Source organism: Urocampus carinirostris, chromosome 5 (assembly GCF_059441175.1).
Source record: "Urocampus carinirostris isolate Australia breed hairy pipefish chromosome 5, RoL_Ucar_1.0, whole genome shotgun sequence".
Lineage (NCBI taxonomy): Eukaryota > Metazoa > Chordata > Actinopteri > Syngnathiformes > Syngnathidae > Urocampus > Urocampus carinirostris.
Genome location: NC_142353.1, coordinates 13,838,094 through 13,858,622, shown reverse-complemented (window position 1 = coordinate 13,858,622; position 20,529 = coordinate 13,838,094). Strand labels below are relative to the sequence as shown.

Here is a 20,529-nt window from a genome sequence, read left to right as displayed (position 1 = left end):
AGGAGTTGCCACTATACCCGTTTGGAACCTCTGAGGACTGGGCTGGGAGACCCTGGGCAATATTGATTTAGTCTCACTTACCTCAATGGTGCCACGGCCAGATTAATGGGCTGTTTGGACGGTGGACCAAATTGTGAGGAAATGGGCTAGATCTGCAGGTGTCAATATGTTTTTCACTGAGTGCCTCCAACCTTGTCAAAAGATACATAAATGGAATTGTGTGATTAGAAAGTATTTCTTTCAATTTCTTTTCATTTTCTTCTTGTATAATATGTTAACTCCACTGGCCTAAACACACTGTTATAATAATATAACCTTCTTTGTAATATTGCCCAAGCCTTAAACTCCAGCTTTTCAAAAAATCTGTCCCATCGTTAGCCATTTAGTCACATTTAAATCACATCACAGTTGCACATGACCAATCATGGCTCAGATTGTGAATGTCACATGACCATAAATGGAAATATTTGAGTCTTGATTGTTCGTTTATTGAGCAATGAGCGACTGTGATTTAATTTCACTTGACAAGATTGATGCCCCTAAAAAGGGTGAATACAAGTGTATTTTGATTATTCAAATCAGATTGCTATGTTTTTAGTCAAGGCACATATCCATGAATTAATGGTTTGACTTCTCTTTACCAGATTAGATTTTTGCATATAATTACCATCTTAAACTACTCATAATTGGGACAGCAACTAACAAGTATTTTACTAGTCAATAAATTAAATTTAGCATTTATTTAATCACAGATGATAATAAACACAAGAAAACTGGGTACAGTGAAAAATACAGTTTTTATTGAACATACTGCTAATTCGTACAAAAATTAAACAAAAATGCCCTATCTAAAACTAATTAGGGACATTGCTCAGTCAGGAGACATAAGTCCTCTAATAAAACGCTGTCCATTTCTAAGGTCATGCGAAAAAATTATATATCAAAATCGGGTGAAATATTTTATCACTGCAAGCCAAGAACAGGCTCATTAGCAGCAACATTAAAAACAGTACTTTGTATCTAGTACATTCAGTGGTCAACCACAAATTCTGTAACAAAATAATTTAACGATTCCCAAACGAAAAGCATTAATGTTATTTGAATCAGACTCAGTCTCGTTCAACTGTCAGATGTGCTTTCTCTTTAAATATTTGTGCACCACCGAGGCACTGCCATATAACGCAAGGTCTGCTTTGCAAATTGCCATATCCAGGCTAAAATGCGTCCAGACTTTTGAAGTTTTTTACGCATACTTGATGTTGACGCCGTTATTTTTGGATGTTACCACTCAAAACGGAGACGCTATTGCGCGTAAACGACTCTTAGCAGAGATTATATTTGTGTAGAGATGCCTTGTTCTTTTGTAAAAATGTGTCTGACAATAGTCAACAATAGAATTCCTTATCGACTCCTTAAATTATCGATTTTTGTCAACTAATTGTTGCAGCCCAACTAATAATGTTGTTCGACATTTCGACTTAATAATTGTCTTTAGATTTAAAATTGTTTGAACCTATTTTGGTACAAGAGATGCATGCTTTACCAAATGTTTCTTGACTGCTAAAGTCCTGATGATATAGTTTTCTGCATTCTCTCAAGAATACACAATGTAACCTTTTCCTGATCTACGTGCGCTGTCAGTGACATTTACTTGTGATTAACCAAAGTGATGCTGTATTGCATGTTCTTTTATTCACAAGTGCAGTGTAGGACTGTGGATGATAGTTTGTGTGTGCTCATCTGACATTCTGTGAGCGTTTCAATTGTCAGATTAGTTCTCTTCACTCTGTCTCCGCCCTCTCCCGTTTCCTCTCGGAGGACGACAGCGATTATGCATATGCCCGAGCGGCCATACAAGCGTGGCCAACACGCCTCTTCCATTCTTCTGATGAGAGGAACCCGCATCCGCTTTGAACACCCCCTCCAAAAAACGGCCAGAGCTTTGTCAAGCGTCTTGGGGCTTACCATGTCCATGAAAAAGATAAAGCAAATTGGCAATTGATCAAGTCATCCAGAGTAGTAGTTGATAATGATTTGAAGGAGGCTACTTTCATTGATAAAAGCAATGCTTTTCATCATTAGTATAGGATTTGTGCAATTGAACAGGAGATGCTCCAGCAGATGCATTTATTAAAATGCCGTTGCCATAGAAACAAGGTTTGAAAGTCTCTCGCCCTAGCAGCTTAGCCAGCAATGCAATGAGTGTCTTTGAGAATCTTTTAGCCATCTTGTGGGCTTAAGGAATATATACAGTAATCCCTCGGTTTACTGTATATAAAAATCTGCGAAGTAGCGTCGCACCTTCATAAAAGCCCTTAATGGTCAAATTTACTTGGAGATGATGTCCTTATTGGCTTCGCATATGCGACTGTAACAAACAGACAACACACCGAACAGTTAATTGTTACCATACAAAAGTACAACAAAATTGGAGGGATCTCCTTTAAGTGCAAGAAAGCGATTTAGAGAGGGGCTGGCTGGTTGCAGGCTAGCATTGGGTAACCACAAGTTGTGCTTGGTAGCAAACCCATTAATTTTGGCACTGGCGCACCTTTGCTCTTTGAATGACAACATACACTAGCCTATCACAGTAGCCCACACAGTCATGACCACCCAACACACAAAGCCCTCCCCAACCTGCCTCTGTGATTACATTGGCTGTATGCTGTCTGCTCAGAACACAATTCATGATACGTTGATGTCAATGACAATAAAGACAAATCAATTCAAAATCCGCAAAGCAGTGAACCAGCGCTAACCGGAGCGCAAAGTAGCGAAGGTCTCTTCATATACAGAGATCCACCCAAAAAAGTAGTAGTGTCACCTTCTTAAAAGCTCCCAAGGGTTTAACTTGCCTCTAGATTATGTCATTACTGACTTAGATTATACAATTTTGACACAACAATTATAGAGCCACAAATAATAACAAACAACAAATATATGCAATTGAAACATTTGTTTAATTGTCATTACCAAAAAGTAAAACAAAATTGGAGGGCTTCTCCATTCATTGTTAGAAAGCAACTGAGAGAGCAGCTGGCTAGCTGTAAGCTAGCATCAGGCGTCCTCGAATTGATCCAGATCTCCTCTATGATTCAAATACAACTGTGCTAAATGTAGAGGTTTCCCAAGAGTTGTAGTTCCAGGTCATCCGTTTCAGGGCTAATGGACCTCGGATTGGCATGATACAGGGTCCCCAGCGGTGGCTCAAGAGAGTTGTTGGACTAGACGTAGTAGTAGCCCAGACCTGCAGCCTCATAGTTTGCCTATTGCCTTTCCCAACATTGCCTTAATTGATTCTTGGACCAAATAACGATCCACTGAGCACCCGTTGATGGTCACCATTTTGTTGCACTCTTCTGATTCCCCTCAAAGTTTGATTTAATTGATTCATTTATTTTCAATGTAATAAGCAGCTAAAAGCTACTTTGCGCTATACTGCTGTGTTTTTGGGGAGGCAGCCAATCTTGCGCCCGCCTGCTGTTTGACAGACAGCATACACAGGCTACCACAGTTGCACACAGATACAGTTTCAACCACCCAACACAGAGCGCCGTCCCTAATCTGTCCCCGCTGTCTGCTGTCTATCAGAACACAACGCGCGACACAATGATATCAATGACGCTAAAGACAAAATCAGTTTAATTCAAAATCCTTGTAGGAGTAAACCAGCAATAACCAAAGCACGGAGTAGCACCGGGTCTTTGTACTATACAATTTGCGGTGTAATAAAATCAAACAAAGAGATCATTGGAGGTCCTTGTTATCGCAAATTGACACAAAGTTAACTGTCTAACTCAATAATGTAATAGAGTGGTTAGCATGAGACGCTATGGTATGGCTATGGCATTGATGCTGGTTTCATATCAGCTCAAGATTGCATCATCTCTCTAATCATCCTATTTATTTATTTTTTATCCTGAAACGTGAAACTAGTAATTGATTTGTGCACATCCATTTCACGGCTCACTTTGCAGAAAGTATTCAGCATTTATAATTATGCTCCCCCCCAAAAAAACCCCCACATAATTATTTCAAATGGGATTATGTGAGTAAGATAGTGTACTAGGCCATGCATAAGCAACTAAAGGACCCTTGAGTGTGTGTGGTCCCTGGTCACATTATGAGGGGCACCCTGTGTGCTCTGATTGCTTGTTTCGATTGTTACATAAACCAATTTAAAAAACAACAACTTTGCAACATTCATTATGTCTGATATGCAGAATTAAAGCAAATGGCTTTTGTGATGTGGTGTGTGTGTATCCAGGGAACAATCAAAACATAAACTGTATAGAAACATATTGGGGAAAAATAATCAGCAATCTACTGTAAGATATTAAATATTTACAAATACATAGATAAAATGTGAAACGAAAGAAAGGTTTTTACAGCTCATTTTTTCCACTTATGACCAGAATGCGACTTCTCGACCATTAAGAAATAATACAACACGTGTGTAGTAAATACATGTATTTTTTTTTATGTCAGAAGTTTGTGTTCTTATGTAATACTAATGGGGTACTTGAGCCCACTGCAGGATTGAGGCAGGCTAAATAAAATAGAATATCAAAATTCTAACAACATCTTCAGACTAACTGTTCCACAAAGGCTAGATTTTATATGATCATTCCAAATATTTGATAGTTTTGTTTGACAATGCTATGTATTTTTTGTTAGATTTTCATTTTGGCTCATTGGAAAATGAGATCATGTTGTATTCACAAGATCTTAACTTCCTAAAATTCCTGAAAGTGAACACTAAGTATTAAGTGTAAATAGAATTTAAGTATTTAACAAGTGAAAAAAAATACCGACTATTGATATTTGCCTTGGTTGTAAAAAGATAGAGCCCCTCACAACTGAAAATAGACAAATCAATCAAAGACCGAAAAACATTTACAATCATATCCAGAGTCAGAAGGGAACCATTACCACTACACTATGAGTGACCTCTATTAACAAGACGTGCACAGCTCTTGGCGAAGTTTGTTTTGAAAATATTATGATTAATGGTTGTGTATGTATGTTAATTGGTCGGGCTCGGGGTGGGTCGGTATGTAATACCCGCAGGTCTTGGTCGATTCGGGCTGGATATTTTAGGCCCGATATTACAGACTCATTCAGCAAACAACTTTCTATAGGTCACCTTCAGAAAAAAGGTAAAACGTGAATGATCATTCCTCAAACTGAAGAAACGTGATGTCATAAAAAGTGAACAGGGATTGTTTAAACAGCCGCCAGCTCAGAAAAATAAAAACAGGTGAAAAAATGTCACAAAGCAACGAAACCTGAAAATGTTAGGTTGATTATGGCATCAGACAACCATTGGAGCTGTCAGCTGATGGCAGGTCAGTCGAGAGTAAGCAGTTTATTCTGCAGTGGAGATAAGCAGATCAGCTGTTTTGACGCATCATCAAGCAGGAGGGGAGCAGAGCGAGCCAGATGAAGAGATTGACGTATTACAGAGAATGTGAGGTCAGACGGAGGCGCTCGTCCCCTGTCTGTGGCCTCTGCCACCCGGTGATCAGCTGTTGCCGTGCCACGTATGTTGCGGCCCCTTATCGGATAAAGTGATGCGGGCAATGCATTTCACACCTAAACCTTCATTAGTGCTACGTCTGAATCAATCCAACCCTCAATAACTATTTTACGGCTATAAAACATTTACTGAAGCAACAGCTGCGACGCCATTCAAAAAGCATCAATTGAAATTGCAATATAATTTAGTAATATAGACAAAATTCAGTCACTAAACAACATTTATTAGTACACAAAATGCATCATCCTTTCTTTCCTTAAAAAGATTTCAAGTACTCTGTCATATACGTGCATTTGAGTACCAATAACAAGTTATTTTCCATCGCCACTGAAGCTAATGCTGAAAGTTGAGCCTGTTGTTATTTTTCTTATTCAATTTAGGGCCAAAATGTCCCCTATATGAAAGTTCGTAATTCCCCCCAAAAATGACACAGTCCATCAGGCTTTTTAAGATTTCCCTATTTTTCTTCGTTGTAGGGATCTGTTTCCCTACGCACTTGCTCATTGAGCTGTAACACTACTCTGGTTTCTCCCAAAAATTGGGAGAGGACCATTTCTTGTAAGTAGTGATGGCAAAATGAAGTCCCATAAAGCAGGGAGGCCCCTCAAGAGAAATGCTCCACACACACGTAGGGGCTTCAAGATGATTCATTACCTCGACTACTCCAGCATGTAGACAGAAAAATATATAACATGCATGTGTAAAATACGCTCTGAATACAAAAAAATATATTTGAAAGAGTGTATCAACAGAGTAACAGCGTAAGAGTGTATCATGAACTGTTCTGCGTTACTTTGTGTAAGCAACAAGTGAAAAAAGGAGGTAAAATAAATGGATTATTCATTTTTATTTAAAAAAAAAAATTGTCTTTCCAAATATTTCCAGTAACGTGGTACACCCGCTTCGTGGGACTTAAATGTCACCGCTTACGTCATCGAAACACACCTCGACCTGCGGTTCATGATCACTTTTCTAAAATATTCTGCACACACTTTAGGGATTCAAGTAAAATCTATAAATCCAGTGTTACTTGAAACACTATGACAATTTGTGGCAAATAACAAGCACTCTCAACAATACTATTTGCGGTGTTCCTCAGAACCTGCGAGCCAGGGGGTACTGCTCGTGCTTTGAGACTGAAAGTGGCAGACAAAAACTTTTCCTGGTTGTGACAGGTTTGCTAGCTTTGGGGTATTCATTCATGAATGATGTCCAGTTTATCTTGAAAATTGCTTTGACAATAAATCTGCAACCAAAATCTTCAACCTTAGTTGGTTGACAAAACTAATATTGGAATATATTTGATTGTACAGCTACTCTATCACTATCCAATCATAGTTTGTGAAAACGCTGACGTTTCCCTGTGACTTCCAGCAAAGAAAGAAAGTTGACAGGCAATTTAGAATTATCTAATAGGTCCTCATTTTCAGATTTAGATATTTTTTAGGCCAGCAGAGAGAAGTCCACAGCTTCATCGAGGACGGTTTCTAACCGGAGGCCTTGTGTATCTGTACTCAGATCTTGTGCTTGTTTTCATCTCAGCAAGCAGAATAAAGTAGGAAGTGACATATCCTCGACCTCTCCTTCCTCCTCCTCTCCTCTCTTGGTTAACAGGGCAGCAGGGGGTAAATTGTTACCATGCTAATTTGCCATCGCTAGCTACCGAGGGAATACCAAATGACACGAATCTGAAAAGCCCAAATAGGTCTTTATCATGCTACCTTTTCTGTTGAATTGTGAGTTGGCATGGTAATGGACAGCCCTATTAATGACAGCAGCTTGGTGTGATAGAGTAAAAAGAGGGAGTTGAGGGGAGGGCTAAAGGAGTGGGGCATCAAGGTGTTATGTAACATCCTGGGCAAGCTGTCCCACTTGTAGAATATGCACATCTATTAACTGTTGTGTTACGATACACATCAAATATTTATCTAACATCTCATTGAATGATGTTGATTTTATGTTTTATTGACAATTTTTCTGCACTAGGTTCTTCGCACCCACGTGATGGTTCGTGTTGGAGGGGGCTGGGACACATTGGAACATTATTTGGACAAACATGACCCATGTCGCTGTGTTGGTTTTGGTAAGATCCCTTTTTTTACTGACAAAAGTACAATTGCAGCATCTTGTTTGGTTTGAATCCTACCTGATTGAGGGTAGAAAACGAAAATTTACAAATATTACTTTGGTGTTATAAGTTACAAAGACTGCCAGAGACGGCTATGGGAGAGACGAAATAAAACAGGGGTTTTCCACTTGACCCCTTGTGAATCATGTGTTGGGCCGGAGAGGGATGGGCGCCACCAGGCTGTACTTTCCCAAGACACACCACAGGAAATGATGTCCCGACAACCATTGTGGTTACGACCACCCAACCACACTCTAATCATCGCCAAAAATATTGGGTAAATAACATTTAAGAAAAAATATTTTCCGGAAACTAGGGTTTAAAAATAAACCCACATTGAGTTAAAATTTCCCCCAAATTGTGTCCAAATGGACCAATTCGTTACTTTGGTCAATTTTATCTACGAATTGTTTTGAACAGAATTAGCCAATTTCATGGTTGTTCAAATTAAATTACCCATATTTTTAGGTTCTTATCAACAAACTCACAACAATTCAGGGGTGTTCAAAACAGCCTCAAATTTCCTTGCGGTTTTAAACACAATGACCAATATTTTGTACATTGATTATGGTTGTTTTAAATTGGCGATCCAATAATTTGAGATATAACAAAATAAGCCTTCTTGTATGGACATCTGGTGTTGTGTATTTAAATATAAGATACATTTTATGACAAATTAACCCGAGTTAATTCCTGACCCAAATAGTTATTTTTTTGACCTGTTTGTTGGGGGGTAGCTTTCTGAATATTTGATTGATTTTGCAGACAGTCTTACAGAAATAATGACATAATTTATTGACTGCTGTTAAATTGTTGAATGTGGATGCATCTTTTAAAAATAATCTTACAGGGACTGTGTGTGACCATTAGATGCTGATGTATTGTGTAGTGCATCTGAAAATGAGTGCTACAAGCACAAGGAAGAAAACAAACTATGGAGACTCAAAGTGAACAAACCGTACCATTTATCTTCTATTTTTTTGTGCCCAATCTTTTTGAGGTTTTAGGGTATCCGCTTCAGGAAGATGGTCGACAATTATGTCAGCTCCTACTCATAATGCCCATGTTATGTAAAATAAATGTGAATTCCTTGACCCATCAGTATTTATAATAATGCATATTTACAGTACATAATAGTTTTGCTTGTTATTTCAATTAAAATTGTTTTTAGCACTAAATAGTACACACTTTCCATTTAATCTCTACATATATCGTACAGTAAATGACAAGATTTCAACACCATAAGCAGGCATATGACATTATACATGATCAAATTTTGCCTTCCAATGCTGTTATTCTGCCTTGTGTGTTATTTTGACCCGCATTGGACAACAGCCAATAAACAAACTCATTTATTCAGGTTCGTAATGGAAAATGTGCTTAAACTTCTACAACCACCTGGAAGTACCTACATTTTATATTGCAATAATTCTTAACAAGTATGGCCAATTTCTTTCTGAAGCGTTGATGTCATAGAGCCGATACAAGCTGCAAAAAAAAATTCCGTCAGAGTTGGATTGTCAATTACCAAGTTAACATCTTGGCTGGTGGTCAACAAGTCAAGTCAAGTCAAATTTATTTATATAGCCCTTAATCACAAAAATGTCTCAAAGGACTGCATAGGATTACAGTTACAAAGTTACACAATTACTTGATCTTAAACCAGCACTTAAAACAGCAAAGATAAAATAAAAAATACCCAAATATGATCAGAACTTATCATACAATAAAAATAGCCCTAAAATTGGCCTGAGTAACAGGTAAATTCTACTTTCCTGTATAAGTTTTATTCAGGTTACATTTAATTCAGCAAATTGTATTAGTTCCGCTGGATAGACATCTCAATTTAAAAAATGCACCAATCTACAGCCATTTCACACAACGTTTGGATGTTTTGTATACAATATTTGTTTTGGTTCATACAAATTTGAGTAGAATTTACCTTCTAATTGTTGACAAGATTTTAACTGCTAGGTAAAATTTAACCTAATTTTAATTGAACAAAAAAAATTCTCTTGCTTTTGGTAAAAATAACAACCTAAACAACCTAAGTTTCATCCCAAAATTGACCTTAGTAGTGGTTAAACTGTTTTATGTTCAAATAGCATATTTGAAAATACTGGATCAAATAAAACCTATATTTGGTATAAAACTTCTATTTGTGGCAATCTGATCCAATTTTGGTTATAAACATTGTATTGTTCTTTTATATTAAACATGTCAGAAAATTCTTTCAAATTGACCTAGGTAGGTGGATTTACTATTTGACCAAAATTAGAAAACATTGGACCAAACAGTTTATAAATTGCATCAATGAAACTGTTGAATCAAAAATAATCCAATTTAATTGTTGTTTTAAATTGGCAATCCAATAATTTGGGAATGCATCATCCTGACACTTGTTATAATGTGGTTTGATTTATATCTTTATTTGAACTAAAATTACTCAAATTGGGTATTTGTTTTGATACATAGGTTGTTTTTTTATGTTTATAGTTTAGTAAACATTCAAAATAGGGAGAGAAGACATATATGGATTTTTAACTTGCAAAAAAACAGGAGCTTACTGAACCATACCATCCAATAAGAAATTCCAACCTGTTCTCACATCTCAAAGGTGTTCCCCTGAACCCTTTCTTTTTATAAAATCTCCTAGGTTACAAAAAGCAGATAAGTCCATAGGATGTTCAAAACGAAAAACACTAACATAATTGGCCCCGAAGTGACAATGAAAATTGTCATTGTCATAACAATTAAAACGATGAACAAAAGTGAGGGAAAATAACGAAAAACTGTGCAATAATACTCGACAAAATAATGAACAATCCTGGCATCCTCAGCAAACCTTTCTGAAATTGGTAAAAAACAGAATAAATGGTTTACTTATCATTGATACATAAATTGAATAAAACAATACCCCAATATAGTTCTGAGGTCATGGGTTCAAATCCAGCTACCAGCCATCCTGTGTGGAGTTTGCATGTTCTCCCCATGCTTGCGTGGGTTTCCACATTCCAAAAACATGCATGTCAGGTTAATTGACCGGTCCAAATTGTCCCTAGGTGTGAATGATCGAGTGAATGGTTGTCCGTCTCTGTGTTCCCTGCGACTGGCTGGCAATCAGTTCAGGCTGTCCCCTGCCCACTGCCTGGAGATAGCTGGGATAGGCTCCAGCACCCCTGCGACCCTACTGAGGATAAGCGGTGCAGATAATGGATGGATGTTTAATCTGATCGTGCAAGTTTATGGGTTGTTTCATTTTACTTAGATTAGAGGCCATTTGCAAAACAACCAAGAAAATTATGTGAAATCTGTTAAGTAAGCAGTTTGTTACGGTTTCTTCTTTAAATAAAATAAGAACATTCTGACTCAACAGTTTTGTGGTTATAAGCAAAACCTGATCCCCACTACTGTTACAAAGAAATTGGTGGCCCTTGATAGGTTTCTGATGATGTGTTTACTTTCACCTTGCAGCCCATCGGTACCATCAGGCCAAAGCAAGTGGCCAAAATCAAGGAGGCCAGAGCAAATCCTCAAGCGCACATTCTTCCCGCTCCACGAGTCCCGGTCCACACTGGCGAAACGATAGCATGGCACCTTACAAGGCACCCGAGAGGCGCGTAGTGGATCCCCCCAACACACCTTGTGCCTCCACCGCTTCCACACGGCCAAACCACCCTCAGAACATCCCTGCCAATCCTGAAAGTGAACCTCGCACCTCGCTTCCTCGGCCACCCAGGGAACGCTCGGAACCTCGACCATTAAACCCGCTAAGGTGAGCGTTCCAGTGACTTTCAAGATACTGAAAGTAACGTAATCCAGTGTTTTAATTTTTTTCCAAAGACTGGGTCCACATTTTTGGTTGTAACGGGATTAGGACCGGGATAGCGACGATGACAGCGCCTATCTCTTACTACCAGTGTTATAGACGTCATATGAAAAGGCATTGGATTTTATCTCATCTCATCTCATTAGCTGCACCGCTTATCCTGAGTAGGGTCGCGGGGGTGCTGGAGCCCATCCCAGTTATCATCAGACAGTGGGCAGGGGACACCCTGAACTGGTTGCCAGCCAATCGCAGGGCACACAGGGACAGACAACTCACTCACTCATTCACACCTAGGGACAATTTGGACCGGCCAATCCACCTGAAATGCATGTCTTTGGAATGTGGGAGGAAACCCACGCAAGCACGGGGAGAACACACAGACTCGGCACAGTAAATCCGGTAGCTGGATTTGAACCCACACAGGAGGTTCCCAAGACCTTAGAACTGTGCTGCACACGCCCCGGATTTTATCTCATTTTTAAATTTTAGTTACGGTACAAGAGACGAAAGTTAATTTTGTTGTGCAGTTCACATGTTGAAATGAAAATAAATTTGGATTATATTCTTCTAAGGGATAAATCTATTGTCATTGTAACATGTGAACTGCACAAGAAAATTAAGAAGAAGAAGAATTTACTTTTATTGTCATTCTTTGTAACCATGCACACAGAATGAAATATTGATACACCTGACCCGTACAGTTACATTGGTTTCTGGTACCGTGACTAAAAATAGTGTGATAATGAGATAAAAAAAATCTTCTGCTTTCAATTCATCTATAACACTGGTGGTCCAGTACTCAGACAACTAAGCTTAACTTGGACCTGTAAAGCACAACACATCAGAAAGTTTATGTTTAATGGACTTATTTCTCTTTGAAGAACCCAAGGAGTATTAGTTGGTTATTATTTATTTCATAAATCGTGTTATTATTTAATTTCTGACATTTGTTCTGTGAAGAATCCAGAAGGGTAATTTGATTGTGGCTTTCTGGAAAAAAAGCTCTTTAGATGTAGGCACTCCTGCAATTGTCACACTTTTTCTGTTACAAACTGACCCAAGTCCCTCATCAGAGAAGGAAAGAGTTATGTGGCCCTCACAGGAAAAAGTTTGGCGACCCCTGATGTAATCGCTGCAGGTCATCTTTTGTGCTACCTAGCACGACAGACTGAGACAATAAGAATTCAACAAGTGCAAATGCCAGGAAGCAGATTAGATTAAACTGCAGCAGATTTCTCTAATCTCAGGTGACATTGCCTCAATAAATTTGCCCGACAATCAACCTTTAGCACCTTCTAGTGGAGCAACATGAGAACAACGGGCTCTCTTTTCAAACCACTTGGCATTTATCCGGCTTTCATTCACATGCGTAGGCTTGAAAAAAGATGATTTATTTCAGCTCCTTGTTGATCAGAAAACAAACTGATACTTGAGATGCAGTATTTGCATGCTTGTGATTAAATAGTAGTGACAAAGCCAGATTACTTGCATTGTCCACCGCACGTCTGCTGTGTGGAAAGACAATTAGGCTTGGACGTTATGTTCAATTAAACTTTGCCCATACCTGAGTTCGAAAGTACCAGTATAGTATGCATAGAGATGAGGTTATTTTGGCATCAGGCAAATATTCTGTATTTAGAAAGGTCACTCAGTGAATTCAAAGCCCAGAGCGCTTTTCAATTAACTCTGAGCAGGCTGTTGGATTCCAGACTAGAGAAATTGTAATCGGCCGAATATCCCTCAACAACTGTCGAAAGCTAACTAGGGAACTAGGTCAACAGGTGGGCTGTCTGTCTGCAACTAATTACCAAGTTAAGATCTGCAGTAATCCCTTGATGTATCACTGTTCACTTACCGTGGTTTTGATATTTTACAGATTTTCATAGTGCGTTGTCTTCTTAGTTGTTCACGTATGTAAAAGGGCGTGACAAACCTACATTATGTATGTCTTTTTCAACTTCACGTTTCTTTAAAAGCCATCATAAGAACAAAACGGTCTGGACCGACAAAATCACCAAAAGGCAGAGTGAGAAGCTTTCTAGCACCTGCAAAGTTGAACTTTTCGACCCGCTAAGGTTGCACACATGTGGCTCTTTTGTGCTTCCTAGTGGCTCACGAGCGGATTTCAAAAATGTTTGATAATGGACAACTACATTGTTTTTGTAAAATGCGTTTTGCAATGAATATGGATAGGGTCAGAAGATCCTGGGAGCAGCTAAAAAGGCTAGTTAATGAGAGGGGAGGCATGGCGTAGACAGCTATTTTGTATTAAGTTGGGGGATTGATCACCCTCAGCTGAGTCGCCTGGGTGAGGTTGTCTTACTAAGACCCCAAACACCTAATGACTGTGGGAAGGGTCACTGATGATGTGTCCACATATATATATATATATATATATATATATATACATATATATATATATATATATATATATATATATATATATATATAAAATGCGGTTTCCTCCCACATTCCAAAAACATGCATTTTAGGTGAATTGGCCGGTCCAAATTGTCCTTATGTGTGAATGGGCGAGTGAGTTGTCTGTCCTTGTGTGCCCTGCGATTGGCTGGCAACCAGTTCAGGGTGTCCCCTGCCCACTGCCCGATGATTGCTGGGATGGGCTCCAGCACCCCCGCGACCCTACTGAGGATAAGCGGTGCAGCTAATGATATCTCATCTCATCTCATTAGCCGTACCGCTTATCCTCATTAGGGTCGCGGGGGGGCTGGAGCCCATCCCAGCCATCTTCGGGCAGTGGGCAGGGGACACCCTGAACTGGTTGCCAGCCAATCGCAGGGCACACGGGGACAGACAACTCATTCGCTCATTCACACCTAGGGACAATTTGGACCGGCCAATTCACCTGAAATGCATGTTTTTGGAATGTGGGAGTAAACCGGAGTGCCCGGAGGAAACCCACGCAAGCACGGGAGAACATACAAACTCTGCACAGAAAGTCTGGAGCTGGATTTGAACCCACGACAGGTTCCCATGACATGAACTGTGCCGATATATATATATATATATATATGTATATATATATGTATGTGTGTATGAATATGTATGTGTGTATGTATATGTATATATGTTAGATTGATAGAATTGGACAAATAAATGCAGGTACATTGTGTAATATTTGACCACTGATCTTTATTACTAGTTGGCCCTGTATTGTCGAATGTGAATGATACCAGTGCCAAAAAAGCACAACGTAGTATTAGGATGCAAGACAAAAATGGTGAATACTATCAGGTTTGGATTCTACTATGTAAATGAAATACAAATTTCTAGAACTATAAATATTCATAAAAATGAACATAGGTATGATACTTCATCTATTTTTGCCTATTATTAAAATCAATATTTTTTTTGACTGAATGAAGTTTTTAGTACCACTAGGAGGCACTAAATGCTACACACTGTCGCTTCTAAACAGTTGTGGAATACAGCAGCAACACTATTTTTGAAATGATGATTTAAGAGTACAGGAGTTATTTGTAAAAAAACAAAAACTTTATAAAGTACAGTTTTAGTTGTTGAACAAATACTTAAGCCTGTATATTGGGTTTGTTCTTTTGTTTTAATGTATAATAGAGTAACAGAGTATTTAATGTATAAATAAATAAACAAATAAAATCTTTCTACTTTACGGATTTTGACTATCACCTGACTGTTTTGGAATGTGACCTCCATGTTTTCAATGCAATCGATCATAACTAATCAGAGATACTCAATTATATGCACAACCCTGACAACAAGAGCAATTCATTTTAGTTTGTTTTTGAAAATAAGCTGGTGAACGGGAACATTGATGCAAAGTAAAGCATAACACTGTTTGCCACTACTTGCAGCCTCCTGTGAGTCAAAAAACAAGTGTTGATTACATGGTCAGAGTGGCTAGTCCCACCGGTGCACTACAGTGGAACAGTGCCTAATTGAGGAATAGCAGGACTGTCTGTTTTGTTATAATCCCCCCACTTGTTCTCATTTTAACTGTAATCCCCCATGGCCGTCACAGCCCACTGTACAGAGAATGACTGAGCCTTAGGCCAGTTGGACTGTCCCTCGTCGGTCAGGTTGTTACAAAATGTGCTCTGTAAGGGAGCTTCAAGTTGCTATGACTCCAATGGTTTTCTTTCTTAAAAGGTGACTCGGAAAAGTATGATGAAACACATTCGAGCAGGAAAATGAATAACAAAGTTTTGAGCCTTGTTTCTTGAGTCTTTTGGGGGGTGGACCCAAGTAAAGGTAAGACCTTGGGCCTGATATATATATATATATATATATATATATATATATATTAAATATATATATATATATATATATATATATATATATATATATATATATATATATATATATATATATATGACCAAAAGCTGCGTGGAAAATCCAAAACATGAAATTAATAAAAAGAAAAACAAAGAGAAATGTGACTATACTCAGTTGTGTTTGACATTTGACACTAGGTGTGTTACCTACAATTACCAGTCACACAGAAGAATATCTTAAACATCCATTGAATATTATTAATATGATTTGAATTAACAGTGAGTGATTTGACTTATTTTGCACTGTTCATTTGTTGTCTATGAAAGAATTTAGTCGGGCTAGGCGAGTATTGATACTAGGTGACAATATCGGTACTGATACCAGCTTTTTTAAAGGTAATGGTACTTTAGCGTATAATTGCTTTGCCAGCCTTCTAGTGTGTATTTTAGAATCAGAAGCATAAATTTAAGGAATTATAAAATGCCAACAAATAAATGTAATATCAAGTGAAAGTATTATTTTGGGATTTAATATTATTTATTGGAAACATTTTATTCTTTGTTGCAAAGTAAAATGTTTTTAAGAATATCCCCAGCATCTAGCTTTTGCTTGTGATTTAGTTTATTAGTCATGAAAACCTGTTTGAACAAATTGTTCTCATGTTACAGGAGGGAGACAATGTTGCCGGTGACCAGACGACTCTCTGCAGATAGTGACTCATCCACTGCATCCTCCAAAGGTGGTGGTGGAGGAGGACGTCTGTCTCTCAGTGGGACATCGCACCGCTCGAATGAGGAAGTTGTCTTACTTGTTAATCGCAAGGAGGGCAAGCATATGATCGAGAGGCCAGGAAATCAGAGCACACCACGTACCTCTTTGCCCCGTGCACGCAGCCAGTCTCGGGAACGACCGGGGGTTGCTTCAGCACCAAAACCCACCCCACCTCGTGAGTCCGACAGAGTCCGAAGCGCACGAACAGATCGGGGAAGATCTCTCGTTAATGATAGTCCCAGAAGGCTTCACGCTCCTCGTTCGCATAGCCAGACTAAGGTTCCAGGCCATACACGGTCCAGCGAAGCTATGCAAAAGCCTGGACAACCAGCCGAGAAACGAGAAGACTCTCGCAAACAAGGGCCCCCGTCGTCTCCTAAAATAGGTGGAGTACTTTCCAAGAGGCAGTCGGCCTCTTGCTCCAATTCACCTATTAAGGGAGTACACCACAACAACAGCCCTGGTAAAAAGACAATAAACTCTCCTCGATCCCCTCGGTTGCCTACAGCTGGAAGAGGAAGACTTCTGCCCCCCGTCACTTCAGGAGGACGATGGTCCGCTCATTCTTCCCCCCGTATTTCTCAGCATCATGTTCCCCACCCTCCTCAAATATCTCAAAGCACATACCCGAATGGGCGAGCCCTAACTAGAACCTGGTCTGGTCATGGCCATCAGAATCCTGAGGCGGATGGACTGCGCTGTGGCTTCCAAATGTTGCCAGCGATGGACCCTCAGAGAGAACAGGACCTTTACCGGAGCTTTGAGGCAGAGTATTTAGCCAACATGGAGCAAGCCAGAGGCGAACCGGGTAGAGCAGTGGGCCAGCATAGTTCTAGAACCAATTCAGTACCTGTGCTTACCGATTCCAATATCACAGATTCAGCTTATTCCTCCTCAAACTCCTCTTCTTCATCCTTGGGTGCAAAGATTGGAGCCCTACCAGACCTCAGGGATTCTAAAAGAGCTAACATGTGTCACTTTCCCTTAGGGGACCCTTTGAATTTACTTTACGGAGACAACTTTGTTCAAGAGGAGGCAGAACACTGGAGTTCACATGGAGGAAGTCTCAAGAAGCTCCCAGCCATTTCCAGCAAAGCGGGGAAGAAAACTGTTTCTTATCATGGAGTAACCAACAGACTTGTAGATCAGGTGCCAACTCAAACTGTCCAGTGTGAAAACATGAACGGAGACCAAAGGGGACAACAAATCAATCAATGGCACAAAGCGTACACTCTGGATGAGACTTACCAGCCAAACATATCATATGATGCACATAACAGTAATGGAAGTGACGAGTACGTTCTCCCGCCCCCAGAGGCTTGCCCCTCACCAGTCCCCCTGCCCCAATCCGAGGATTGCGGCTTTCAGGACTCCTCGAGTGAAAACTCTTCAATGTGCTTCAGCCTCAGCGAATCCCATTCCGAATCTCCCCCGCCGACACCCCCTCTAGCCAACGGCAACGACATGGTAGAAGGACCACACAGAAAATCGGATGGTGTGGCCTTCGTTTCGAAACATAAACCCGCAACCAGAATGAGGCCCCGTCCCCAAAACAACTCTTCGCGCATCCCCACCCTGGTCAGCTTTAGGGAAGCTCAAGTTCACGATACACTTTCACCGTGCCACACACCCCCTCTATCACCTCACAAGTCCTGCCCTCCTGCTACTTGCAACATCTTGCACCAGGCCATCAGTGAGGTTGTTCATCCTAAACCTTGTACTCCTGCGATGGGCAACAAGGATTGCATCTTCCGAGGAAAGTCCAGCAGCCTGGACACAGAAGCTTGCATGTAGCACAGAGCTGTAGGGAATAGCAAGGGCTGTTTTCCTTACTGTTGACTATTGTGTAAAAATATATACTGAATTGTCTGAGCTACAGACTGTTTTAGCGCATGTCACATTGCTTTTATTTTGCACTCTAGCCAAATCATTTAATACCAAAGGAACGGTGTTTTGAAATATTTTCTTTTCTTTTTTCAACGTTTGCTTGGTGAAAATATTGCCAAGAATAAGGTGGTTTTCTTAACAAAGACAACATATGTGCTGCCATGTGCCCCGCTGAGGGGTATGGTCAAGTGCCAGATTTCAAGCTGCAATTTTTCCCAACACAAAACCTAAGTCAAAAAAATTGGCGCTCTCTTGTGGATTGCCACGGCCTTGCAAGTCACAAAACCTACTACAGAACCTTAGCTTCTATAATATTACATACATGGGATCATTTTTGTTATGCAGTTCAACAGTTAGATTAATGCTTTCTCATATTTTTTCCCCATGTGCAAATGAAGGTTACATTACTTTGTTGTCATTTTCTATGACACGAATTTTGACTTTTTGTCTATGTGAAAACATATGTACAGGTTGCAGTTGCATTGTAGGGAATGAATGTGTAAATACATGTTGTTGTGCCCGCTAAGGTATGGTTTGCATATAAAATTGCAATGACTCTAATGTAAGTATTGGTTGTACTAAGTTCTAGGCTGCCTTAGCTATGCAACATTTGGGTGGCGAAATGCCTTCATAGTTCCCTTTGCCTTAAAATATTTTCACAAGTTAGGTTTTGAATGTTTCCGTTAAAAATCACAACACCACATTGCCGCCATGGTTAGTTGAAGTGAATAAGAATGTTGAAAATTCCCATTGTTGTTTTTTTAGCTTAGCTCAATATTGATTATAGTGCATGTGCCCTTTACTTTTAAGCAAGAACCCATCCAAAAATAACACTGTACCTATTCTAATCAAATGCTTTTAATCCCCTTTTTTTAATACCAAATTGATCCAACTGCAATGTGATGTAGAGTAACTTTCAGCAGGATAATGATTTTGATTTGAATCAAATGACTACTGTAACTTGTATCTCGGCATACACAATAGATAGGCTACTTTAACTTGATATAAGTGAGATATTTAATTTTAGTAAGTTACATAAGAGGGAATTAGTGGCTCAGTGCCCTGCAGACTAAGCCTACAAAATGACTAAATGACAATTATTTTATATCTTGTCTCAATTTCTTTGAAAGAATTATCTCTAAAAACTTTGTAGGTAATTGTCACATTGACTGGGCTTAAAAGGACTGTGCATCTAAATGTACATACTGTATGAGTGGGATAAACGAGGGGTTGGTGTTGGTCTTATTTATTTATTTATAAAGTGATGTCTCATTGAACTTGTGTGGCACCTTTGACTAAGGTACTGTAAATGAAATATGGCTTGAAGGAAAGCCCCATTTGTAAAAACATACATTACAGATTGATTTTTCTCAACCCATAACTAGGAACAAATCCAAGTTTGAAATTTGAGTGTTTTTTGGCTTAAGAAAAGGTAATTTCATTGAGCATTTAGGTTCACGGAGCAGAAAATGTGAGGCCTATTCACATCTACAGTCTTTATTATGGGTTGTCAATACCCCAAACTCAAATTTAGATTAAAACACCTCAACCATCAAAATCAGAATGTTCAGACATAATTGTATTCCAATGTTTTCACTTGAGTCAGTTCAGTAAATGCACTAATTGTAAAACTGTACAATGATCTGCATTACTTCACTGTTTTTTTCCAAAGGTGAAAATACTGTTCTTGTAATAAATATTTTCCTTCTGAACTTAATGAGGTGTGATTGGTTTATGGTTGCTTATTATTTTTCCCTTACCAGTTCCTAAAATTGAAGATGATGCAGATTTTGCAGGGTTGGGTGAAATTGAGACATATATATATAATCTATCCATCCATCCATTATCTGCACCGCTTATCTTCAGTAGGGTTGCGGGGGTGCTGGAGCCCATCCCAGCTATCTCCGGGCAGGGGACACCCTGAACTGGTTGCCAGCCAATCGCAGGGCGGACAGAAAAAAACCACTCACTCGCATCATTCACTCCTAGGGACAATTTCGACCGACCAATTAACCTGACATGCATGTTTTTTTGGGGAATGTGGAAACTACATATATATATATATATATACGTATATACACATAGTGTAAAAGAGGGGTT

General features: G+C 39.3%; 1 protein-coding gene across 2 annotated transcripts in view; it reads left to right on the top strand.

Moving 5' to 3' along the window:
• gas2l1 (growth arrest-specific 2 like 1) overlaps positions 1–20,146 on the top strand; it is a 56,070-nt gene extending 35,924 nt beyond the window's left edge. For both annotated transcript variants that reach the window (XM_088335846.1, XM_088335845.1), the window contains exons 4-6: positions 7,526–7,622; positions 11,142–11,442; positions 16,440–20,146. In XM_088335846.1, coding sequence (XP_088191972.1) covers positions 7,526–7,622; positions 11,142–11,442; positions 16,440–18,336 — 2,295 coding nt within the window. In that variant the 3' untranslated portion in view covers positions 18,337–20,146. The remainder of the gene's footprint in view (positions 1–7,525; positions 7,623–11,141; positions 11,443–16,439) is intronic.
• The last annotated feature ends 383 nt before the right edge of the window (positions 20,147–20,529 follow it).